This window comes from Dromaius novaehollandiae, chromosome 1, assembly GCF_036370855.1.
Source record: "Dromaius novaehollandiae isolate bDroNov1 chromosome 1, bDroNov1.hap1, whole genome shotgun sequence".
Taxonomy (NCBI): Eukaryota; Metazoa; Chordata; class Aves; order Casuariiformes; family Dromaiidae; genus Dromaius; species Dromaius novaehollandiae.
The window spans coordinates 11,541,378-11,569,198 of NC_088098.1; the positions used below are offsets into that span (position 1 = coordinate 11,541,378).

At 36.5% G+C, this 27,821-nt stretch overlaps 1 protein-coding gene across 11 annotated transcripts in view; it reads right to left on the reverse strand.

The window, feature by feature from the left end:
- Nucleotides 1-1,591: 1,591 nt before the first annotated feature.
- ATXN7L1 (ataxin 7 like 1) overlaps nt 1,592-27,821 on the reverse strand; it is a 114,995-nt gene continuing 88,765 nt past the window's right edge. For 9 of the 11 annotated variants that reach the window (XM_064505486.1, XM_064505479.1, XM_064505487.1 and 6 more), the window contains 8 exons: nt 26,674-26,957; nt 21,576-21,658; nt 20,465-20,721; nt 17,929-18,121; nt 15,283-15,404; nt 10,884-11,820; nt 6,531-6,605; nt 1,592-2,694 (listed from right to left, as the gene is read on the reverse strand). In XM_064505486.1, the coding sequence (XP_064361556.1) occupies nt 2,638-2,694; nt 6,531-6,605; nt 10,884-11,820; nt 15,283-15,404; nt 17,929-18,121; nt 20,465-20,721; nt 21,576-21,658; nt 26,674-26,957 (2,008 nt within the window). In that variant the 3' untranslated portion in view covers nt 1,592-2,637. Of the gene's footprint in view, nt 3,212-6,530; nt 6,606-10,883; nt 11,821-15,282; nt 15,405-17,928; nt 18,122-20,464; nt 20,722-21,575; nt 21,659-26,673; nt 26,958-27,821 lie in introns of all 11 variants that reach the window. The other 2 variants (XM_064505481.1, XM_064505483.1) reach the window with 2 other exon arrangements.

Genomic DNA, 27,821 nt, shown 5'->3' on the forward strand with positions numbered 1-27,821 from the left:
AATTTCTTGCCTTTAGCAATCCTCTCTGCAGAGCTGACAAGCCAACGAACAATTTAAGTCTCAATTCATCTGTAATTGCAATAGGGTTTGCAGAGATACTGGAATCTTAATGCGTAGATAAAAGTTGCATTTTTACCATTGACAACTATAAAAAAAATTGTTATAAATTTGCAATGTTAATTAAAGTGAGAATTCCTACATCTAGCAGCTCCAGCAAAGTTAATTCTCACACTGATAAGGAATGTAAAAATACATACAGCTAAGCAAAGGAATTTAAAAATGATTTATCAGTACAAAAACTCAGTAGCCAATCACAACACATGTCCTGACATGTAAATATAGAAATACTTTAGATATAAACACCACAATAATCCCAGAACAGTTCAGCCCTATACAGAGAGTTGGGCAGGTCATCTGAAATACTTCAAGCAAATTCTCAATACTGATTTATCCACACAATGTATTTCAGGCTCTGGAAAGAAAAAGTTTTCTAATATATACCATTTTTGTTTTGTAAAGATAAATAATGACAAAAAGCATTTGTTTCTTACAAACATATAAATTATTTTATTTACAAAGCCATGTTACAAAAAAAAATAATAATAATAAAGCAAAAAACAAAAATACAATCGCTCACTAGAGAATATCTCCAGGCCCGGTGTTGAACCATGGCAGTATCAATCAGATACGTTTGTTCTGTTTTTCCTTTTTTTAAACTGTAAGCCATAGAATTTACTATTTACACCTACTTTAGACATTTATTCTGCTTACAATTATCACAAGCATGGAATGAATTCTATTTGATACTGCTAATACATAAAGGTGCAGGACAAAATGAAAATACTTAGTGTTACAAAATATGGATTGTAGAAAAGAAATTGGCTGTACAAGTATGGCATTTTTTTTTTTTAGAATGATTGGACATGCTTTCTTCAAAAGTCTTCTGGAAAAGGTTCTAAAATCTGTAGTAGGAAAGCACAATATAGCAGGTGCAAATTCATTTCTGTGCAACAACAGTTATTTAATATACCCCATGACTGACCAGCTATGCAAAACCCACAGAGTTTTGTTAAAGTGCCATGGGTCAACAGCATAACAAAATATAAGGTGTAAATAGAAAAATTTCTTTTTTTCTCCTTTTTTTTTTAAAACAATAGTTCACTGAGAATCAGCAATAATAGAATATGCTGTATAAACTATTCTCTACAAAGGTTGATCAGCACTATTTACAATTGTTACATCAATACAAAAGAAGGCATACAAGTTATCCAAGTCGCTTTTTTATGGCTGACGGGCCTATGCATTGCGTATGTGTAACAACCAAAGCTTCTGAGCCTCTATTGCTGGAAACGAATCACAAGATTTTCAGGCAAATGGGGAAGAAAAATAACTACCAACTGAATGCTACACTAATAATGCATTATAGGCTGGTCCAGTTTATATCCATTTTTTTTTCAAATATTTATTTCCATTTCACTTTTCAGGCTGAAATTTTTAATACATATAAAATTAAATAACAATTCTTTGATGATGAAAGAATACTGTGGGATTTTGCTTGGTGCCTAGCTTTCCTGAAATGCTGTCAGGTGTAAGCCAGTTGAAAAAAAAAAAAAAGAAAAATTAAGCAGCATTCAAAGGACAGGCTTCATATTCCAGCTTTCCAATTAAAAGATGCATGGAAAGATGCATGCTAAAACCTCCTAAAACTACAAAATTGCTCCTTCAGTAATTGACTAGCATTATCTCTCAGAAGCAACCACTGAATCTCACAACCACTGTTTTCCCTCTACAACTAGAAATAGCAGTTCATTGATTACAGAGGATGACTTTGTTACTGAGATTTTTTAAACTCCTGCAGTTTCATAACTCAAAATAAATTAAAAAAATCAACATAGTACTGCTCCTAAAACTGAACAAGACAAAAATTGTGCAAAAATAACAAAGATATGTACACATTTTTCAGTCTGAAGAAATGTACAATAAAAACATAATTCAAAGAACATTTTAAAAATATAAACATTGCTTAAACTTTCCTAAGTTTCATACTGTTTCTGAAACTATTCCGGTCAATTAGCTCTGAAGTATAGCAAAACATAAATTATTACAAAATTAACACTATAAAATTTATTTTAAGAATATTTCTAAATTTTTTTCAAAGGGTCTAGCCTTGTTTATAATTGCTTAAACATTTTTAAGTCTTAAAATTTGCCTTAAGCCTTCTTTTTTTAAAAAAGAAAGTAGTAATAATCTCCCTATTTGCAGTCTCTCGCCTTTCCCGAAGATGTAAATAAACCAGCATATAAGTGCACTTTTAACACTGTAGAAATAAAAATTAACTCCTCTGTACTATTGTTCCAGTACCTAGTATTGGTTTCCTGATTATAAAATCTATATTTTATTAAAAAATTATTCAGTAATCCTATAAGAAACACTGTCAGTGCAATTCTATTAATGCAAGCCAATCTGCTCAACTCCTGTCCTTGCAAACCCAAACTGTTTACTTAAGTTATCAAGTACTATGATCTTAAGGGTCTAAAACTCCATCAAGATACAGGGATTTTAGATGTTGAGCCTCTGGTAATGTTAATTGCCGTTTGGTGCAAAAATCCTCTATGCATTGATTGAAGTATAGATTCCTTAAGAGCCTGATCCTGGAAGAGGCCGAACACTCGGAGTTCCCACTGGAATTAAATGCTGTGGGTACAGAGCACCAGTCAGGATTAGTCCCTAAAGTTGCAGTGCCCCAGCTGTTTGCAAATTGCTAAGAAATGCACCCCATTTTTATCCATAGGACAAGCTTAAATACAGAATTACTGTAGTTTTTATTTAATGAAAAAAATTTGGAGGTCATTTAAAATAAATTTAAATCATGATTTGGTTGTTTTTTTTTTTTTTGAATGTCCAATGTGTTGCGATAAGGAAACAAAGGGAGCATTGCAATGCTAACAGCTTGAAAAGGCATGAAACATAACTAAGCAGAACGCACAGATCAGTGGCAAATACAGGTGAAAAACTAAACAAATCACTATTACAGTTTTCTGTAAATTTAATTCTTTTTAAAACCACAAATTCATAAAAGGTTAAATCCATCTGCAGGACATAGAAAAGAAAAACCCTGTGGAGCAGGGCTGCTGAGAGCTAGAGATTATAGGCTGGTTCCTTTTCCTTGTTATGGAAGAGTCCTTATTCTACCAGTCCGGTTTGATGTCTTCTAAAAGAGAAACCAGAGCCAGGTTCAAAATCACAAAATGTCTTTCAGTACATAATACTTTAATAACATCTGCATCTGATAGCACAGGACTAAACCCAGGAATTTATGTTAAGTTCCCCAGTTAAATTCCATCCCTATTAAAAAAAAAAAAAAAAAAGAAAAAAAGAAAAAAATCCACTCCAATTACATTAGACCTTTAGGAAAAGGAGCTGCTTTGAATAAACTAGGTATTTCCTTTTGGAATCGATTTTAGTATGCTTTGGTGAATTTTGTGTTAGTTAGCTTAGTGTATCAGGACAAATAAAGAACAACAGTTAGACAACAACTCAGAAGAATCTTTTCCTCCACAGCTGCATGTATTCAGCACCTCAGGCACAAGGAAACACCATATGGCATACACGTTGTCACCTTTCTTAATAAAATGATCTAGTTACTCAATATTTAAAAACCACCACATACTGAAGTCTTGAAGTATTAACACATTCAGGCACCTAAAAACACTATGAAGACAAAAACATTTGATTAGTTATAAACCTACAGCAAGGATAAAATCCGGAGGAAACAAACTTTTAATACCTAGTAGCAACAGGCACTGTGAATTGCACTGTAAAACAATCTTGTATGTGTACAACTGTAAAAAACCATGCCATTAATGTTTATTAAAAAACAAGTAGGGTTTATAGGAAAAAGTATTTTATGAAGCCACCAATAGTTGGAAAAACAGACAAGCTTTTATGTATACAAACCCTTCATCAGGTCTCAAATATATGCAGCAATGTTCAAGTTAAACATGAATTGAAAACAAATCATCCTAGTTTAACCTGACTGAGTTTAATGCAATAGGAGACAGCAAACAGGCTCCACAACAGTATCACCACAGTCCATGAGTCCTGCACAGCAGTATCTGAGAATACGATGCATTTCATCACATGTAGCAAACAACCAGAAGAAACTATCTAGGTGAAATCAAAACAACCACCAGACACCTTTAGCTCACAAATCAGTAATGGAAAACAGGCAGTTTTCAGTGGCGGATGACTTTCATGGCACTACCACATGATCTCTCGCCTCCGAGAGGCACCTTCAGAAAGAGAGTGGGGAAACTCACTTTATTAGTATGACCGCGTACAAGAAATCATAGGCTCAGAAGACAGACTGATTTTATGGCCCATTACAGTTTTCAAAATGCCTCATTCTCACCTAGTCCCTCAATGTGGATGTTAAGGATGTTAAGGACCCCTCTCCCTTTTCTTGAGAAGTAACAATCTTCTCCTCCCCTTCTAACTTCCCCCTTTGCTCCACAGACAACAACTACTTTCTCTGACAAACTGCTTAACCAATTAATGGAGTGAATGCAAATCCACAGTAACTGTTCTAAGCTCATACTTAGCTTGAAGTTGCAATTCGATTTCAACTGACTTGTTTAAAGCCTGCTGTTCAAACTTGTATTCATGAAAACTCGGCTGTTTTTTCCAACTGTAATACCTCGTGTTAAAATAGAGATCATCTCTGCCAACAGACCTTCCCTCACTTGGATTCTGTGATTATCATAACAACGCTGCTGTTAAAAGCAAAAGAGCTCAGGCTGCCCTAATAATATCTTGACTGCCACAGCATATACTTCCCACTTATTATTACCTAATTAATAACAACTTTATAAAGAAACATTACTGCACAGTTTAAGACTGAAATTTTATTCAGAGACTATATAATTGCCTAATTGGAGTTGAAAGCTGTCAAAAAGCTCAGATTTGGTTGTGACAAACATTCGTTAGGTCATCAGTATTTATGGTTCAAAATAGTAAAATTTTGTGTTAGGGTTTAAAAAAGCCAAACATTTAATAAAATCTAATATATCTTACTTTATTTTTATTCTGAGCTCCAGTTTCAACTGCCAAACTGATAGAAACACATTTTTAACACTAAAGATTCTCTAGGGCTAAAAACAAGCATTTGCTTGTTCTATTTTTCATAAAGTTACCGAAACAGGCAGGTGAAAAGTTCAGCAATAGCCTCTGTTTACATAAGGCTACCACAAAATTAATGTTTTGTACTCTTAGGTTTTCCCATGGGATCTAGGCAACAGTTACCCAACAAACTCTGTTCCTAGGGTAGTGTATATTTTATACAAATATAGTAGGAGGAGGGTAAAGCAAAAATATTATACTTCAAAACAGATTTATCCCATGTCTGTTACCAGCAGTTGGTAACACAGTGTCTCACACAGAAAAATGCCAGTCCATAGAAACATTTTGGTGTGAATGGATTTTCCATATTTTTTTCCTTTAAATGTGGTTATTCTTCCATATCTATATTCCTTTGCATCCAGTAGCAAAAGAGAAAAAAAATGTATTTTACTATCTGGCAGTTCATCACAAGATGGGAGTGACTCAGAATATTTTTAGTGGGGACAACGTTATGGGTTATCATAATGGTAATTAATGTTATTGCTCTTTATCTTTTGCTTTGTCTATACAGGAGAAATTAAACAGCCCAACCATTTGGAATAACTACTCCTGTATGATTTAGAATACATAACAATTCTAAGATATTGAATGGCCATACAGGAAAATTCTCTGGAATAGGAATTTTTGCTTACTTCTGACTGTACCTTGATGAGGTGGGAAACCTTGTTCATATCAAGAATCCCAATAATCAATTCTTGATAAACTACCGAACTTGGAAAGTCAAACAGTAAAGGCCAAATTAAAAAAAAAAGTCCACGAGTCATTAAAACAGAAAGTAACAAAATTACCTGTCTACTAATCTCTGTGGTAAACAGGCATGGTGGGAGTGATAAGGATTTCTTACAGTTTAAGAAGAATTCAGATTGGGCTGTGATACTTAGTTTTGCTGAATAGTCAAATCCCATCTTCTCTCTGTCTCGTTTCCCTTTTCGCCTATTTATAAATGCTGCCCCTTCTGTGCCAGTTTTGGGACTTTGCTGTGCTATCTTGCTTGACAGGAGAAGTTAGGAAAAAAATGCATTAGCTTGGCTGGATCCTGAGGGGATACAGTTTCTGCTGCTGCTGCCAGCTGATTTTTTAATGACCAAAGGAACAGCCAGTGGGCAGCACATAAGATAACTTGAGGTGGTGAAAAACAAGCAGAAAACTCATTCATAAATCTCAGAAGGGAAAACAGCTGCACAAAATACTAAATGAGAGGAAGAAAATCTAGTATTAGTTCACTGAAAAAAGCTTCAATTTATAAAGAAATGTATTTATAAAGAGATTATATTTTAAGGCTTTACAGTATAAAATAATTCAGAACCACTTGAGAGACTATTTAAGTACATCTGATTTTTAAAGCAACTTACTTGTCTGTTGTGTACTGGGTTTGATGTACTCGAAGGACTGGATTGTGACAAAGCTACACTGCTATTTTTTCCAATCTGAAAGACATTAATTGAGCAGTATTGAGAGGAATATTTGTCACTTGAGTGCAGATGCTAGGAATGGCCTTCTCTTTCCTGTGTAAAGTGGCACTAATTGCTTTGCATTTGGAACATAGGTATTTTTGCTATTGCATATTTTAAAACATACTACTTCAGAAAGAATCATAATTATCTCTTGGAGCCTGTACACTTTAAATAAACTCTTAAAAGGCAGATAAACATGATTACAGGTCAGAAAACAACATCAGAAATGCTAACCAAGAAAATATAGGTTATAAAACCCACTTCAGGTGTCTGGTTTAGTTATGTTGTGACCAGTCTGACATGAGATACAACTGACTAGAGATGGCTGCTTTAGTGGGTGCATCTTGTAAGAGCCTTCCTAGTTAAACTATGTCCTGCACAATGTGCGCAGAGGTGGCTGCCAGGGCTGGGACCCCATCGAGACTGCAGAGTAACCTTGTGCAGCCAGGCAGCAGCCAACAGAGCAGTGTGCACGGGCACAGCGCTCCTCCCCAGGAGGCCTCCCCCCACCTTGGGGGTCAGAGGGTTAAAGCAGGTGGCCAAGCCCCAATAACATGCCTTAAATTACTCCATCTTCTTCCACAGAGAGAGTCTTAATATTTCCTTTATTGAGCAATAATAAACCAGAAGAGTCAAACTTCAGAGGTTTAAATTTGCAACCGTATCAATTTACTGGATCTGAGAATTTCTTTGGGAATGAGTGCAAATTAATAGTGCATATGCACACATTTAAAAAGTACTTAGTTAAAATACTGTAGTAAAACTGCCCAACCTGCTTATTTCAGTCCTTGAGTAACACTCTGCAAGAGCAGTTTCTCTTAGTTTTTTCTACAGTGATCCACAGATATACTGTAGATATTTCTATTGCTACACAAAAAGAGGAGACAGCTGTTGAGTCAAAGGAACAGTTTTCCCAGGGATTAAAAGGCTCGTACACAATTAACTATGGACATCTGCCTATAAATGGCAGATGACTAGATTTTGAATAGTTATTACATGATCAATGGATTTCAAGTAATTTAAACTTTCATCATTTGATGGAGAGGTAGTAAGAACCTGTCTTTTAAACATGGTGAGAAATGCATTTGTGAGTTTCCTACTGAATGTATGCGACTTAGGCATTGGTTTGGAGGGTTTTGACTGATGTTATGTTTTTCTCCTTCCTTTTTGCAACATCATTTGCTATTTTGTCATTTGATTTATATTGTGGAAGGTAGCTGTTGTATCCATATCCATGCTACTGCCCTTTCTCATGGTGAGTTTGGAACAGTTTTCTCTATTCACATTCTATCCGAAAGAAATATATTAAGTTTTCATTTACAGTCAGTTTTGATGTGTAATAGGCAGTTCCTGTGCTGCACAAAGATTAAAAGGGTAGGGCTCTGCCTATCCTGTTCCCCCTCAGCATTTTGTTTGTGTGCCACAGCTGCTCTTCTCTAGGTAGTAATGTGCTACATCAAGCTTTCTTCGATGTGCAAATCCTGGAAAAAGACATGCAACCTTGTAAAATCCTTTCTAACCGTTCAGAACATCATGACAAAACTGCAACAGGCACCTGAATAATACCAGGTAAAACACACACAGTCTGTCATTTTTCAACAAAAGTGAGGATTTACAATCTTTCTTTTTTACATCCATCATTATGGTACTCAAAGCCCTTTAAAGCTTGGATGTGAAAACTCTACACTAGAGTACAAGTACCTCCCCATTTTAAACATGAAAGAATAGCCACTAAGAAATCGACTTGCTGAGATACTAGAATCATGAAAGGGAGTAAAATGTACCTCTTTAGGCTTTCATTCATTCAGTGCTCCTAAGGCTAACAGGCTGATTCTCTACATAATACAAACAAAGCAAGGAGCACACAGCTTGCAGCAATGCATGCTGCTTCGAGCTGCTTTACTGGCACACTGTAATTTGTAGCTGGAGGGCCTGCATTCAAGAGCAGAAGGGTAATTCAGACTGAGACTGAACAGTTACGACACTCAAAAATAAGAATGAATTCCCAGTTGTGTTGGGTCTTTAATGATGGGAACACCATTTCAAAAGGATTAGGATGATGCCAGGAGTCAAATTCTTTTCTTATAAGGTAAAGTATACTTCAAAACCAAATGATTAAGACTTTCAGTTACTATCTACCTGGGCCAGACTTGAGTTAGACTAGAAAAGTTCCAGAGCCTATCACCAGTCACTTGAGCTTTTTTCAGTGTTCTTCTGTTCTCCAGAGTTTTAATACTTACATGTAGATTACGCAATATTATTTGACCTATATGTTTAAATGGGTATAAATGTCATTTGTTTACAGCACAAATTAAAAAAAGAAAGTAGGAAATGTCTATTTTGTATAGCATACAATTCAGTATCCTTGTCACAAAGACAATTAGCTACCAGTCAAATCTGAAATACAGTCAACTCCACTTTACCTCCTATTTTTGTTTATTAGTGTAGCTCCAAAGGCGGCACTGAGAGGAAAGTATGACTCTACTTTTACACATACATGTGTACGTGTGTGTATGTATAAAATTATCATGTTTAAATATCCTTATATCAGCATTCATTATATATATATCTAGCCTTTCACTTAAGGGAAGATTATTAGCTTAAACTACATATTCACAGATACTAAAAAAGGACCTCTAATTGATTCTTTATGGTTTATTTACTTCCGTTATTGTGCAACATGCTGAAATACACCACAAACTGGAACAGGAATGTCCCAGAGTAACATGCCAAGTCACCGGGAGAGTTAGAATTTGAACTCAGAACATCCTGAATAAACCTGTAAGACTTCTGCAGACTGGGCAATCTACAGATACAGTATATGTATTGTGAAAAGATGATGCAGTCCATTTCTTACAACCAGTGTATGTACCAATCTGCAGTTACTTCTTCTTCCCATTTGAGATACTGTATCTCAGTGCAATTTAATCTTCTGGGGTACACGTACATTTCAAATATCAGATGTGTGACAGAATGATGAATTTACAGCATGCTCCACTGACTTTGGTGACTTAAAAATTAGTTCTGATTGCAGAACATGGATTTAAAAGGCTCAGAATAGAAAGACAATGCCATTATCCATTTTTTAAAGCCAAACAGATCTCAGCTGCATCTCTACTGGGAGTAGGAAAGGGAAAATATACTTGTTAAGCCACTCTGAGACAGTCACTCTGCCTGCTACAGAAGTGTCAGAACTTGTTCATTCCTTTCTTCCACTCCTGTCTGCTACTATCATCTACGGATTGCCTTGCCCAAGATATTACCCTATTTCCAAATCTCATTTTATGACCCGTGTCTTCAGGCAGTCAGAGTTTCATGCTGGTTCAGCTTTTTCTTAAGCTACCTACTCTGGATTTTCTAAGGTATCCTATTTTCTCTGTTTCTCACTGCCTTCCAGAGGTTAGGGTCAAGCTTTGCTTTCTCTGCACTGCAGAGTACTGGACACGTTAGCAGAATTAACAGTAGATCATTATATAGATAATATTGGCAGTGTTTCACCAAAATTTATCAATTCATATATCTTATACTTTTGTGCTTATATAACATCACGGTCTGGAAAAAAAATCAAAGCTCTATCGCTGGCAACAATGACGTAAGAGTTGGCAACCTTATCTGTTGCACTGACTTCAATATTCTGAACACTTGCACACTTAAAACTGTCCATTAAAGGCCATGTGATTAGGATTTTAATTTCTTAATTTTTTCCACTTTCAAACAGGAAACAGCATCTGAGGTCCAGCATCTCAGATTCCCCCACAGGAAAAGGTAGATGTAAGCATTTTATATAGGAGAGAAATGAGGTGACTTGCATAACATTACAAAAGGAATCAGTGACAAGTTTGGGAAAAGAAATAAATGAACAGAAATGCTCACCCTTATCTTCCTGTTTTAGTAAGAGAGAATTTATTTCAGAGAGACCAGATTTAAGATAAAAAATTAATTTCTGTAAGTTATTTAACCATTCTGGACATTCAATTTTACTTTCAAAGATACAAATGGCTACTTTATTAATTGAATAAAATTTGTTATAAAAATATTTTAATATAGTATAAATGCTTTTTGTACACTCAAAGCATCTTCCCATAATGGGTACAAAATAAATACAAATACATTTTTGTATTAACCTATGGAATAAGCAGTGTGATTAAAAACAATCTGAGGCAAACATTATTCTGTCTTTTTCATAATGCAAGAAATATTTGAAATAAGTCAAACATGACCTGCAAGAAAATAACTGGAAGAGTCCCTTACCTGCCGAGAGATGGAGCTGCTTGTAGGATCTGGCACCGCAGAAATAAGGTTGGCAGTGCTCTTTCTATGAACACTATTCATACCAGGCATTTTAGTGATTTTACAGGCTTTGCTACTAGAACTAGAGTTTTTACGTTTTTTTCCTTCTGATTTGTCGAAAGAAAGGGGTAGAGAAGACACTGCATTATGTGCTCCCAGGGAGTGGTCCCCCGAGTGGTGCACAAGGGAGGATACAGACAAATTAGAAGAGTCAATACTGCTTACTACCATGCTCATGTGTTTTACTGAGTCTGCTGAACTACTTGATAATGAAGTCCGTCCTGAGGGCTCCGATTTGGCACTGAGTGGGCTTGTTCCATTATTTGTATTGTGCACAGACATACTGTTATAGGAAGATGTAGCCTGATAGGAGTTCAAAGTTGAACTGGGGTTCAGGACACAGTTCTTTTTGTGGGACCCTGAAAATGAAGATGAGGAAGATGTCTGCAAAGATAACGAAGATGACGACGACTGCGGCTTTTTCTTTTTGTTACTTGAAGACTCATCACTACGAGATGACAGGTCTTTAACTTTTGAGGATTTGCTGGTTTTTGTTTTAGATGGCTTGTGGGATGGGGAAGGGATGACTGCTGGCACTGGTGACACAGCTGATGGCGCCTTAAAAGTTGAGTCCATGATACTTAAACTTGCAGCCACATGAGGAAAAGCTGTAGTGTGTGACATAATCGAATTCGTATCCGACGTTGTCACAAAGGCTGCATTTGGTAACATGGCTGATGTCATTATGTAAGAAGAGGTGATTCTTGAATTGATAGGTGTTGAAGGAATATACACTGCACTAGGGTTGCTGAAAGGCTGCAAGACTGATGCTGGAAAAGGAGTGGAGGCATGTGCTGCTGGAGAAGGCATGGGGCTATCTGCCGCAGGAGGAATTTTCCTAAAGATTTGGGGGGGGGGGGGGGAGGGGGAAACAAACAAACAAAGAGGTTTAGATATGTATTTTTCACTCTGCCTAAAAATTTCCACCTGAACAATGCAGATAGGAAATACCTTCCTGAAAGGACCAAGTTATTAAAAAAGTAAAACCTAGGTCATTCTAATTATGACTGCTATTCTACCAATCACATATATTTTAGTATTCACAGTGCAAAAGAAGCTCTGCAGTCCACAACAGCTTAAAATGTTTTTAATTCTGATTTTTTTCTTTTTAAACTTGCAATTCAAATATTAAGTTCTTTAGGATTTAATTAAAAAAAAAAAAAAGACCGACCCATGTGTTTTAATATTGTAAGGATTCAGTAAGGCTGGATCCTGAAGTGTATTTTCCTAAAAATTTATCTGAAAATGAGGCACATTAATTCTATGAAGGTAGTGGAGATCTGACAGAAGATGAGGTAAAGAACTATGCATCATAATTTTCCCTACAAAATTCTGTCATGGCACAAGACTCCTATGCTTTGTAGTACCTCCACTAATCCAGAACTGTCCTCAACTTCAGCACAATGGCCCCATGTGGCAATTAAGTGTATGATGTTGCCATTTAATCACTTTCTTACAGATTTAGTTTCCTTTTTCCTCTCCTATTTTACAAAACAATTAAAAATGTGAATAAAAATGCCTGATGGTAGACCTATAAACATGCTAGTCACTATGTTTCATTCATTGTATGTGCTTTGCTTGAAAGTGCAAGTTGTGGAACAGTTTAAATATTAACCTAAACTTACAAGTTAGATTGATGAGGGTCACAACTGAGTCAGTTCTGGGCTTTGTGAATCACTGTCACTGAGGTTAAAGAGGCAAAAGAGGAATCAGGTAATTTAGTTCATCCCTTTCCCAATGCACTATTCCCAAGGGCTCATCTGAGAGCTGGTTAGTCAGGATTAGCTAGGTAAGTTATTAGTTTCACTGATACTGAAAAATTGTCAGAGTATTAAACAATGTTTGGTAAGCTCTATAACTAGTTGAATACTATTCAGAGAATAAAACATAATAATATCACCTGTGAAATTAGTAGGATATATTCAACTTCCTTTCTAGGGTTCCTCAGCCACTAGTAGTACATCTTTTATTGCTTTATATAGTCCACTGTTAACAAAGAACCAAACTTCCATAATGTCTCTTGCAAAATTATTATGTGGTCTTTTCTCATCATTTAGACTAAGATTTAATTCTCAGTTTAGTTCTATTTCTCTTGGCTAATATCCTCTACATCATCGTAACTCAGCATTTGCTATCCTTAATGCTGACACCTTTGCAATGTTTAGAGACTTACTCTTGGCCTCAAAGAAGTATTCCTAATCCATCTTTTCTGGGGTGTTAGTGTTTTATCATAAATCAAATCCTAACTACAGGTGCTCTCTCCTGCTCCTCCTCTCATGAAGACTCTCAGAACACAGTGCTCACAGCAGAAATACATATGGGGTTATATACAGACTCTGCAGCCAAAAACGAGCAAGTTCTACTGCCCATGACTTGCTATGTGACTTTGAACAAAGCTGCTTACAAGATCCATTCCTCAGTTTCTTTATTTGCAAAGAAGGGCCAATAATTCTTAGCCACCTTTGAAAAAATACTTTGAGAACTAGGGATGAAAGTACTTCTTAAGTGTTATTATTGTTCTCAAAATATGACCTTGTACTCTTTACCCCTTGTCTCAGCTGGATGAGCCACAGCTACAGAGCTGCACTATCATCAGTTGTAAAACAGCAGCTTTACACATGCTCCTGCTTGGGGAAGATAGGAGAAGGTAAGTCCAGAGGAGGGCTGAGGATAACCAAAGAATACAACAGGGATCAAGCACTGTAAGCTGCTTGTGTTCTGTAAACAAATAAGTATTGATGGAATTCATTACAATATTAGAGATTTCAGAAAAAGCTTGAAATTGAAAAAGCATTTAGAACTGGATTTAGTTGGAGCAAGCTGAGGCCTATTTATTTCTTCTATCACAGAACTAATATAGAGATTGTTTTTATTTTTCATGATAGGGGTGATACTAGTGACAGATTTTCTCAGGTGCATGAATGTCTTTTCTCCTGACAAACAAAATCAACAGATAAAAAGTTTTCATCTTTCTGTTTGGAGACATCTAATTAGTTTTATTTGTGGAAGGCAAAACACAGAGTGGCAGACTCTAGCAAACAGCCAAATTTACAAATTAGAAGAGAGGATATCCTTGCAGATCAAGCACTAGCTGAATAAACAAACATGAAACTGGCCCTTTTACGGCAAACCCACCCATTTTCAAAATAGGTCTCCCAGGGTAGTAGCAGTTATCAAGTTACCAGGTTAGTCAGACAAGCCAAGCTTTAGTGTTTCAAAATATATATTCAAATAAATATCAAACCTTGTTTATCTAATGGCTGCCATCCAATGAATATAACACAGTCCTGATAAACAGTAACATGAAACACTGCACTTTAGTGTCATTATATTGGAAGACATATGCATGTTCCATAGCAGAATACCAAAAAAAAAAAAAAAAAAACCCTGTAGATCCCATGAGGCTTTCAAATACTTAACTCTTTAAATTATTATTTTTTTTAATGGTACAGTCTATTTTAATGCATGTGTGTAGCCAAGGCCTATAGTGCTTTGAACTTGTGTATGAGATACAGAGGTGTTGTGTCTTCAATATGCAGTCATAAATAGAATATTAAGATCTCAAAGCCAGTGAGTTTAGAGGACACTGGACTGAAAAAAACCCCAAACTTATGCTATCTTACACACTCTGGCAAAGGTCTAGTGAATTCCTTTTCACACAAGAATCTTATGGAGCAAGGGTTGAGTAGGAAATCTGATGTGTGATACAAGTATAAAAGTCTCCCATCCAATTTTGAGGGAAAGGAAAGAGTAGCATGCAAAGGTCCCCTGATTATGCTCTGCATAATCTGTTGAGTGGTCAGCAGTCTCCAGAGCTGTTTTAACAGCAGAGAAAAGAACTGTTTGATATGCTTATTTCAGTAGAGAGACTTTTGTACTGTTCAGTAAAGATTAGGTGCATCAGTGCATTTTTCTAGTGTCTCTACTATTATGTCCATGATGTCAAGAATAACTTATAGGCCTCTTACCAAGTCTCAGGCAGAAACCAGCCTGTGTGTAGTACAACTATATGATATCAAGACATCTCTCTAAACCGAGAAAACACTGAGCTTCTCCATAGACATGGGAGGACTAAAAAAAAAAAAAAAAAAAATCTGACAGAAATTTGCTTCAGAATAGAAGCTTGGGCTTCTGTTGTGCTGCATGTCCTTTAACAGCAAAGTGAAAACTTGTATTCATATTACTAGCATGACTTAATGCAAAGGTAACTTTAAAAATGCTTCCCATGGAGTGTTTAATTTAAAACTTTTACAAAATTAGAAATGTTAAACTACCCACCAGTTATAAAACTGTCACTTACTTCCACATCTGTGAATTCAAGTGTTTTTCTACCATGGAGTTTAGTGCGAATCGAAAATGGTCCCATCTTCTGTCAAAGACGTAGTACCCTCTTCCCATTAAGCGACTGCCATATGAACAAAACTGAAAAAAACCCACATTTTGGTGCGTTTTATAAATAAAAAATGTTTATATATTATAAAGTAATTTTTTTATATATCAAGAAACACATACATATTATGCAGATAAAATATTTTAAAAAAGGTGTTTTCCACTATCTACAGCATAATTACTTTTTGCACGACATATGAAATATATGCCTAATGTTTCAGGTTAGGGTAAAGTATACTTCATACTTCACTAACAATTCAGTTTACTGTGAGGTACCTATATGTATCGGGGAAAGTATATAAATCCTTAGGTACTGTTAGGGGAGCAATTCTGGCTAATACTACTCCTATTTCCTCAAAAACAAGTTATACTATTCTGTGCAAATTAAATTTCATAATTCTGTAACAGGAATCAAAATACAACTGAAGAGGAAAAAGACACAATGGGATTATCTTTAACATCTATTTCATAAAGAAACAAACTAGTGACATTTCAGTAAAAGAAAACAAAGCATCACCTATGGCACATCCTCTACAAAAGGGCATTTGATACACTCTTCACAATGTATGAAAATCAAACAAATATTTTCAGAATTCTGCAAAGCTCAAGAGTGTCTGCACCATTTCTCTGCAGAATTTTCTGAATTAATTGTAAACCACAATGAAAAGGTATTTGGGGGGGGATCTACCCTCTCTTTTAGGTCATTCTTACTGACCTCACATTAGGTAGAGAACTGCTGCAAAACCCCTTTGCAAGCGAGCGAGCAAGCCCTACTATAAGTCATCACGTTCTCATGATGACTCTCCAACATGCAGGGAAAAAGTCAAACAAACACTGGCTGAGAGGAGAAACTACTGATGCAGTAAAAGAAGCAGCAGTTTATACTACTTTTCAGCTGATCAGACAGTGAGAGTGTGACTGTAACTTTTTATCTTAAGTCTGTTTCATGGCAAGGTTAAACAAGTTAATTTAAACCACCTAGTCGATAAACTAACCTTACTTTGCAGCCAAACAGGTCAGTTGCCACTGAGAGGTAGTTTAAGAAGCTGCTGCCTTTTCACTGTTGATTACTACCACCTAGCTGAGAGAGGGAGTATCTAAGGAAAACTCTTATGCCACTTTAATATGAAATCTAGCAAGTTAGTTTAAACTATGCTGAAGGTGATTTACACCATCTTTTCTGACTTCACATCAACATGGACTAGAAGCACTTGCACTAGCAATTAATTGCTTCGGTTGAGAAATGCTAACTTAAGATTTCAAAGAACAGATGAAGCAGCGGGATTTGCCTTGCAACAGCACTAGGATCCTAAAACAAAATGACTAGTGGTACTGACAGCCATTCCTCGCTGATTATGCCTACACAAAAACTGGCTGGATTTGGATTATTCTTTAAATTGTGTGGACACGTGCAGTGAGCCTTGAGTATTTAATTCATAAAGAAGGAGCAGGCCAAAAAGCTCACCAGGCCAAACATGCATTGCAGACATGAGCAAAGATCAACATTCTCTAGAAGCAAAAACAAGGGGAATGCAAAACTACCAGGGAAGCAGAAGGCTACTGGATATCATTTTATTACATAGAATATAATAAGAATTCTTATCTTCTAGATAAGAACCATATATGCAGTTTCATCTCATAGTCATTTCTGTTCATCTCTTATTTTTCTGTAGTGTCCTACCTTTACACATTCTCCTTTACTCTGGGAAAGACAGTACAGTTATCACAGTACTTAATTTTACTGTGCACATCATATAGAAAACATAGCTAAAGCGTTCACTAATTGGATTCCTTGATCTTTATGAGAACTGACTGCTCAAAAGTTCAGTAGTTCTCCCACTACTTTTTGGATTGTACTATGCAAACAAATACACATTGCAGATAAAATGCCATATGGCTGCCCTTACTTCTTACAATAAAATTTTGTTACTAACATAGGGGAAAGACGAAACAGCTGCCAGAGAAGCACACACTTAAGCCATTTCCAGAGCAGATGGGCTCTGCTGTGCTGCATACCCTCCATTTCTAGATGAATGAAACAACAGATTCTATGTCCACATACACTTACATAAATGATATTGAATTACTGCTTCAAGGCAAACTACAAAAATGAGTAACAAAGCACTGTAGTAACACTTTGCTGCCATGATTTTCAGAGCTATAACCAATCACAAGGGTTAATTTCATCACAACTGAGACGACAAAGACAGATTATCTTGTCATGTTACTTTTAAAACAATGCAACTCTTTACAGTTCAGCAGAATTATGCCTGATTTACAGTCTGCTAAGACAAGTCTAAAACTACAACTTCTTTTTATTTTCTGCTTCTCATCCTGTCCTGAAACCTAGCAATGTCACATGCATTGACCAGTCTTATCCTCCTATCTTATCCAATCCATACCACTGTTCTCTGTCAAATGTAGTTGTCCTCTTTAGAACACAGTTTTTTGGGACATAAGGTCCTCATTCCTTACATTTTTACTAAATTACATCTTTTTTCTCCCCTCCCTAATCACATAAGAATAACAGCCAGGCGTGCCAGAGACAGACACATACCCCAAGAGGTCTGGGATGGTGTCCAGAAAAATGACAGTCTAATTTCTCAGATTCTTCAGCTCCATCCACTTCTCCTTCATCACTAGATAATCTGCTAGTTAAATCTCCTCCCACCGAAGGCAGTGGTAGCTCTGGTACATACCCACTGTGGTTTGAAGAACTGTTGCTGTTTATGCTATTTGCAGATGATGGTCTAGAAGGAGAAAATACATTTAAAACATCAGTGTTCAAAAGGCTCTGTAAACCCGCTTGCCAGAGTCAAGCTTCAAAGTAAATTATGCAAGAAATGAACATATACAGAAGGAAAGTAAAAGATACAGAATACCTGACATTTGGTCTTGTCAGAAAGATGTCATGGGTTATCATCAAGTTAATGTTAATGAAAGTACATTTGTGTTGCTTGAAATTACATTTGAAACTTGCCATAAAGCTGTTTAAGATCTTCAGAGAGGCAAAGTGTATTAAAAATGCAAACAAAAATTAATGTGTAAAATCTAGCATAGCACCATTACTATGCTACTTGATAAATCCCAAAGGTCCAGCTATGAAATTTTATTTCATACAAAAATTCTACTGATATCAGTAGAGTAACTACAACAGGAGTGTTTAGCTTACTTGCTCTACAGCCAGTTTAGTAAATAAAGCAACTGGGAGCACTTCCTACAGCATGTATGTTTTCTTTACCTTTGTCTAACACTCAATAAAACAAAGAGGGAATGTCTCTGCACCACCAGGGTGCAATGGTACCCTGCCTTTCAAAAGAAACTTGTAAACAAGTCAAATTAGAAGGGGAGATGAAAAGGATTCTTAATTACTGTCTATACAAGCAAGTATGTAATGTATGTGAACTCTCTGAGACTGGAGGACATGTCCATACTGAGCAGAATCAGAAGGTTAAAAAACCCAAATCTAGTAAATTTATGCTATCGGGACGTAGCAGTCAATGAGCCTGTGGACAGATGTCCTCTTCTGAACTAAGCAGGGATTGCTCAACAATGTCCATTAGCTAGGAATTACTGCTGTGGTAGCTCTTGCAGAGGACAGATTGTGCGAGTGCTCCTTAGCCTTCTTCGGGAAAAATCGGCCAGGTCAAGCTAAGTCCCCTTCAGTGAAACCAGCAAACACTGCTGCAGCAGACCAGGGAGCACTCCCAGAACCTCCTCCAGCACCAGAGCTGCAGGCTTGCCGAGTCCCAGCAGAGAGGCAGGGATGCTTTCCTCTGGCACGGCTGCTTGCAAAAGCAGACAAGATGACAGAACAGAGGCACTGCAGTAGAAACAGAAGCGTGAATTGTACAAATACAAAATGTGACTGCTAAAATCTTCCTTGCATACCATTCCACCTTTCTTTGGGAATTCTTCACCTGGCTCTCACTGAATCACACTCAAGTTTTGTTTCTTTGACTGTAATGCCTACTAAAAACAACATCTGGCAGTCCCTCTGTGCTCCCCTCTATGTAAGGGCCATATAAGGTCACCTTTTTAATGAGAATTACTCATTAATAGTAACAGAACAGCAATGGAATAGACTTCTCACCAACTTATCTACACGTATTCTTCTATTGCCCATTCACTCAAAGCCCTGCAAGACCCACCTCTGTCACGGTATGACTAAAACTTCACTATGACTTGATGAACACACAGAAAACACTGGAAATGGCTGTCTCTAAGATCTGAGATAGCAAATCTCTCTTTGAGATAGGGACAGTGTCTTTGTACAAATGTCCCCAAATAGGTACCCAATCCTGACCAAGCCTTCTGGAAAGAAAAGAAATATGAAACAAAATAAATAGGAACACACCTAACTAGCTTAGCTATTCCAGCCAAAACTAGTACACAAGAAAACATATGGGAAGTTTTATCAGAGGATAATTAGAATTCAGTTGATCCAGTAACTTATACTAGTTCTTCTAAAGGCGAAAGGGTTTCACTGATGTCTTTAGAAGTTTGGATTGTCTTTCTGAAGTCTGTTTTGTCCTTGTAAGAAAAATCTTCTAAATGAGGAAAGATATGCTATAGCCAGACAGTTTCAAATTAATAAAAACTAGATGCTTTTATCTCCACATACACTAAATTACACCTTTCTTCACAAGTCATTCCATTGATATTACTGATGAAGTATCTGCAGAGGAAATTTCTACTTAAACGTGCAGAATTTGCCCTCCCCTCTCCCCCCCGCAGTACCTGTCTTGATTCATCTAAACAGACTCTTATTCCAAAATGTGTCAGAATGATTTGAATAAAAATGTTCCTAACTGTTACCGACCATTTCAGTCAAAACATCCAGCTAGTCTGATATTCAGAAGAGAGGACAGACACCACTACTTACCCCATTCCCAGTCAGACCATAGGCTACTGTGGAGAGATGTTAATGTAAGTGTAGTGTATTTTCAACTGCTGAGAGAAACTCTAATATTAATATATTTTATCATTCAATAGCACAGAAGAAATACAGAATGTATATTGCGTAAGCTGTACAGAAGACATTTGTTACAGCAATGTCAGAATGCAACAGTTCACACTGAGGAATCACTTACCTTGGAAGTACAGAATTTGGTGGTCTAGATTTTGCAGGAGATGTTACTTTAGATTCTTGCCCAGAGTTCACTGAAGATCCTGACAGAGAGTCTTGTGCTGGTGTGGGCTGGCTCTGATAGCTTTCCCTTGCAGATTGTGGATGCTCTTTGTCTTTTGCAACTTCTTTTTCCCTGGATCGAGCTTTGTGTTCAGCTAGAAGGATGTCAAACTGTTTTTTACGGCCTGGAACTGCTCGTCGATGGTTAAGTGAATGAGTCTAAAAATAGGGTGGTTAAAAAGCATTTGTGTGTGCATGATATTGTTTATGAGTCCTCTATACTTCTGATACACCACAACTCTAAAAGATAAAAACCTACTTTAAACAACTTTAGCCATAGTTATGGAAATAAAGCTGTTATTCCACATTATCTTTCATAATTTATGAAGTCATTTGCAAGAAATGCCAACTTCAATGCTAAAATTCCTTTTTGCTACAATTTTCATAATAGATACCACTGACTTACCTTTTCCAAGACAGCAAATGTTATTCCAATAATTTTAGAATATAACATTAAGTAGTCAAATCTATTTTTCATTGCAAGCTAAGAGCTACAATGATTTGATTAGACTGAAAAATGTGAATACATATTGAAGCAAATCTATCTGATCATCTCTACTGACAGGCAGCACATACACATACAAATGTTCATCTTAAATGTCTTATGTTGTTGCTACTTTTTGACATGAGACTCATGGAGGGCAGCCTCCAAGTAATTTTTTATGGGAAAATCATGTTAACTTTAACTAAAAATTGACTATACTTCAACACTGTTGTACACATGAACCAAAAAAGGTGCATTTAAAATAACACTAGTACTTCTACATGAAACGTTAATGCCTTCTGCGTAACAAAATGACAAGAAAGAAAAACATCTTTTTAAAAATATCAGTGGAATAATGCAGATGCTCTGATTCAAAGAAACAGAATTACTCAAAAGAATTACCTGAGGACAGCGTCTGAATACCATACCCATTGTCTGTAAGACAGGAGCAGGTATGACCTCTCAAACTACTGTGGTGGGATTTAAACTATAACAAAGCATCTGATATTTTATCTTCTAAGAAAAATACCTTGCAGGTGAGCGATCTTGTGCAAGGTTTCTTTGTTTCAGGATCCAGTACTCCACAGTGTTTATTTGGGTCAAATTCTCTTTCTGTTTGAGGAAGGGGAAAAAAAGGGGGGGGGAAGGAGGGAAAAAAGATTATTTCAGAAATTTTAACCAGAGCGTAAGTTTTGCCTGATAGTACTTGATTCAGCCAGGTCCAACTTGAACCACCATTCCCAACAGCAGCAACCTATAATAGTGCAACGTGAATCACTAATACAGTTATGCATTTTTTTGTCCTTACATGTTTCATACTATTCAGAGCAGGATTTCAGCCACAGGCTTCATAGGAATAAGCCTGCATTAGAGAGTGCTCCAAACACAGTCCCAAGTGAAGTACCCTTGAGTGAGTTCAATTCCCTCTCTAACACTGGCTCCCTCTGAGGAGCATTTGCAAATCCGGCCTCCGAGTTTGGCTGCCTAACTTAAGATACCCAAGGACATCACACATGTTTAACGTTACGCTTTTGAAACACTCAAACTCTGAAAATCAACCAATGGTGTGTGAAAAGGAAAATAAAAGATTACTAGTGACATTAGAAAAAAAAATTAATCTAAATCTCTTTTTCAGGAAGTCTGTTAGTTTATATTTCCCTAAGTCAACAAGGGCACTGAGCTTAAAGTTTACAACCATTTTGAAAAAGAGGCATTTACATGAGCTCTAATTATTAACAACATTAGAACTGCATTTAATATTTAATGTGGTATATTTGCATATTTCAGTCATTCATATTTTTATACTACATATAGCATCACCTCCTTTAGATTAGGTTTAACATAATATTAGGTTTTGCACTACAGGACTGTAACAAAAATATGAACATATACTTTATGCCACATTAAAAAAAAAATCTACCATTATCTTTATATACCTAGACATCATATGTTGTCATTGACAGGGCTGATTTGCTTTAATTTGATAGCGGAATATAAACTATTTGCCAAAGTCTATTTTAACTAGATAGTTGTGTTGCATTCAGATATAATAAACACTTTTACTTAAATACAATTTTTAATCTAAAAACTCTTTACAAACAAAAAAATCGGTGCCAAGATGGAGAGAGCAATTCACAGCTATGCTAAAGTGTTGGGACAGCCTCACAGTAAGTAGAATAACTAGAAGAAGAAACCAGACGCCAGGTCATCTATGTTAGACAACTCCTGTCTTCCAGATACAACATTACTAGCAGTTATACAAGTTGTGCTATCTGGCCTTATAATGATAAAGTAAACATTAAATAAATGGTTATGTTATCGGTCTAGCTGCAGAAATGTACCAAAAAGTGATCTTGAAAAAATAGTTAGCTGTATGTCTTTTGGTGAAATCCAGAAGGGACTGACAGCTGTCACAAGTAGTTGTAGTTGCTGTGCCTTTTACAGCACAGCAGAAACAAAAATGTATCCGTGTATGACTAATATTAAAAAACTACCTATTTTCTACCTAATAGATGAAAATGTGTGTGCATGAGCTAAAGGTGTTAATTCCCTACCCCGATTTTTGAGTATGTAATATGCCTATCGCAGCTTCTTGAATCATCTGCCTAAAATCTTTCAATACAATTTAAAAAATAAACTAAACAGACTATATGGACTCATAAATGTGCATCTGAATAAAAAAATCATGAGGGCAATGGCAAGGCCTTGAAACACGTTCTGAATATTACCAAACTAAGACTGTTCAGCACCAACAGGGAAACGTATTTCAAAAATCAAAAATGCTCCCTCTGGGAATATCCAGACTGCAACCTGCCAGTAAGAGTGTCCTGATCAAGCAAGACTTTCAGGACTGATTATAGGGAAAGTCAGTTTTTAGGAAGCCATACAGAAGTAAAAATCAACATAATGAATTGTAGTCAAAAAAGTGGAAGCCTCTGCCACCTACAGAACAAAGTAACATGCTTTCTCTGAGAAAATACTAAGCAAACAGGGAACCACTTCTCCTGGCTGAAGCTTACATGGACTTTCCAGAGGAGTCATGAATATCTGATTGTTAGCTACAGACGTGCCTGGCTTGGGCAACACATTAAATGAAGATCACAGCCTTCTTATCAATAATGAAATGCTGCTTCTGACTACTTTTATATTAGGTAATCCGTAGCATGAGGCTCCCCAGGCCCTCGTGCACCGGCACAGCTTGGGAATGCTGTTTCTCCAGAATGGATCCCACCTGATCACATTCAGGGGTCAGAGCAAAGCAGCATTATAGCCCCACCTAAAGAAAAGCTAGGGTCAGAAGTTAACTGTCTCGAACTCCTGTTTGCAACACAACAAACAGTCCTGGTTTAAATTGGACATCTGTATTCCTACCTTCTTAGCTTTACCCCTAAGGAAACCAGAACTAAAGTTTTTTTTTTGTTTTGTTCTTTTTTTTTTTTGCAGTTTGCTCTGGGGACACTGGTCCACTTGTGCTGGGCAGCTACAGGCTGTCTTTTGTGGTTCCATGAGCTGTTTACTCTCACCCGCAATGGCTCTCCTGAAAGGAGGGCAGGTTCATTCATCACCCAAACAACCACTAGCTCTCAGCAAAGAAAGCAACTTTAGCCACAGTTAGGGGAATGGGATGAGAGAAAGTGGAAGTTGCTAAAAAGGAAAGAAAAATGATGTAAACCAGCCAGACCTATTACAAAGCTCAAAAATTAACAGCTGTACAGTCCCACAGCAGAGAACTGAAGGGAACTTAAATTTCCCAGCCACCTTCTTCTTTTTATGTGAAACAAATTAAATTTATAGTTTTATAGTATAGATAAAATAATCATCTCATTGACCTTCCAAGATCTTTATCTCAGCCTTTGCACAGTTCTGTGTCATACAGAGAGGCATCCATCCTACTGACACAATCTACAGGCAATTGATTTAGTGTTTTCAGAACTTCTGTTACTTGCATCATCACCAATTTATTGTATTGTTGCATCAACGTGTGAGACAGCAGAAGCAAGATTTAATGGATTCTAAACCTGATGAGAGAAGAGCTTTAAAAAAATCATCAATTTTGTGGATTTGATAACCATCTAAAAGTAAACTAATGTCCATCAGAGTACTCAAACAGTCCTATGCAGAGCCCCAGCCTATTTGGAAGTTTCCACCAGTGAAACTTTCCTGGTTCTAAAAGAGACAGTGAGTGACAGCTTACAGAGGGAATAACAACAGAGCATCACCTCCATGGAACAAAAGCAGCAACCTGCAGGAAGGCCCTAGAGAAACGATTCTCCTTTATGAACACAGTTCAGTGAGCACTTGCACTAGGTCAATCCAAGTATCACCTACAGTCCTGTATCACCACAGGGAGTACATGACATGAGGAAAGCAAGTGTCTGTTTCAACTGCCAAGGAAACGATTCAGAACTGATTATTAAAAATAAATTAAAAAATTAAAAAAGCTTCAAAACATTAAAGGAAAGAATGGCTTAAAAGAAATCAATATTTTAAATTAATTGTAAAATATACTATATATAGTTACTCATTAGACTAACAAACTGGATCTTAGTATGTGATACTTAAGGTATAAAAGCCAAATCAATTACTTTTCCAAAATATTTTTTAGTTTTGTGGAATTTTATCACGAACAACTGTTTTGTTTTCTTATAAGCCACCTTTAACTCATTAAGAAAGAAATCACTGTACTGAATGCTTTAAGGCAATGGCATTGTTCCACACCACACACAGCCTAGCAAACACACCTCTCACTGCTTTGGAGTCAAGCCATGGTAGCAGTACCGTAGAGCTAACTGCCAAATTTGAAAAAATGAAAAAAATCCAAACCAACTGGTATTCAGTAAAAAATACAGCATACTCATATTATCTTGTAAAACTTATAGTTGGTTCATAACTAGTGCATGTTTAGAAAATCATGTGAATTAACTTTCTGTCAAACAGACAATCTAATCTGGTTCATCCTGCCATTAGTAAAATTAGCCTTTCAGTACACACAAGAAGTTCCTGCCCAAATCACAAAGTACTGCCAGCAGACGAATAGACCTTGCACAGCTTCTGAAGCAGGAAACTTGATTCAGTTACTTTTGCTTTAAAAAAAAATAACAACAAACCCACCACCTCAAAACACTTTGTTTCCTTTCATTCAGAACAACAATATGTTTTCAGCTTTAGGGGGCAAATTCTCTACTCGCTGCCCAAGAGTTGGCACGGGTAAACTATGAGGAACTCCAAGCAGAAAATAATTATTGCAGAATGGTGGCGATAGGCCCTTTCTAACCAACCCTCTACGCTCCCCACAATGCTTCTGCCTGTGCTTCAGCGGCAGATTTGCACGACGACCTTCATCCTCACTCCTGTCCGCCTATGGCCTTCCAGGGCGTTCCCACATTTTATACTACTCCCTCAACCCCACTGTCCTGTCTTCCTGAGAAAGACTGAGATCCCAACTCTATAAATTTCTTACTTCACTCACGTATGAATCATGGGCAGAGTGGAGGAGATTTATGACTTACAAGATTTCCCCAGCACTCCCTGCATCTTCCTAGAATTTCCCAATATTTACAAGCAGAATTAACATTGTTAAAAAAAAGTTTAGTATAGGCCCAACATTTAATGTGAAAGACTGATGATACACATAATCGGCATGTATTTTTCAAGTGGCAGAAGTTACATTTTTCAGCGGAACTGTCTCTAAATGTTACATTAATGTCCTAAACCTCAACTGTTCAACTCGATCATTACTGTACTAGGAATACTAGGATCACCACTCAACTTAGGAATTTTCTTGTCTACTCTTAAAAAGATTCAAATTATATAATAAGTTAAAATGAGGAAACCACCTCCCTTTGTTTTATTAATTTATTCCCTTAAAATTTTACATTGAGCCTGTTGGCCATCCGAGAAAAGCATCACACACCCTATTTTAAAGCTAAATAGAATGTGTATTTTGGAAATATTTCACAAATGAGATTTTGAAAGCTCTTTATTCACATATGCAGAACAGCATCCTACAGTAAAGAACCAAAACAAACCCAGCCTACAGCATTTTATTAGTATATTGTTTCTAAGCTACAGAAATATTAATGAAGAATGATGAACTACCTCAAAACGTGAACTACAACATCACTCACCTGAAAGTCTTTTGTAAGGCTTGTTACTGCTTTTAGTGCCATTTTGGTGTTTCTTGTCTATTGATGGTGCTATGATTCCTTTGCCGTTCAGAATCTTTTCTGGTGACGGTGGCACTGACTTAGATGTCAAACCAGATTTAACCGAAGTTGGAGCAGGTATGGTGGATGAAGAGGCTGAGGAGGAGGTGATGGTGGTAGTGGTTGCAGAATTCATTTTAACATTGGCACCATCTGCCTTCACTAGGTTAGGAATTTTCTCTAGACTGACTACTGGAACAGGAACACTGCAAAACCAAAGAAAAATCTTCAAGTTGTATTTTCTGTACCACAGATTTACAGTTCCTTAACTCCCTTCCACAAATATAAAAACTTTTGATGCAAGTGACATAACATGTTGGGACCAGAGTAAAGTGAAACACTTGGTACCATCAGTAACTATTTCTGTTCAATCAAATGTTTACAAAAGCAGCCTTTTTTTAAAGCTTGGCAAGGTAGAGAACTATCAAAATGAAGCTTCACATTTTTCAAGATCCATTTCCCTGCTATTCAGAAGCAAAATAAGCCTTTGGTATTAAGCAAAACATATCCCCTTACATATATGATCTCAAGTCTTTCACACAGGTACACACTGTGTATGTGTAAGCTATACAAGACTCATCGTGATGATGAAGTAGTGTACTAACAATACTAATATTTTTAAATAAACACTCAAAAAATGTGGGTTTTTTTTCAGAAGTGTCTGAATAGCATACGAGTCCTGGAGAAAAGGAAAAAAGAGATTTTGAACTTAGAAGCTTAACAGCATCCCTTTAAAAGTATTAAAATCTTTGACAGTTTGAGCAGTATTAAAATTTTTTTTAAATAAAATCTTGTGACCGAATGAATAATAACCCCAGTACAATTATTAGCTTAGCTGGCCCTTTTCAGAATAAACTCTGCAATAGCTAACTCTGCCTTATATAACCCCTTGCAAATAGCATATTTCTGACACTAACAAATGCAGTGTTTTCAATTTGGTAGCAAAAAAAGTTAAGTAATTTTTAATTCCAACATTATTTTGACATTACTGGCTCATACCTAAATGAGTAAATATGTAATAACTGCAGCTGCTTTTTACTTATGCGCAACCTCAAAATCAGATGTCTTGT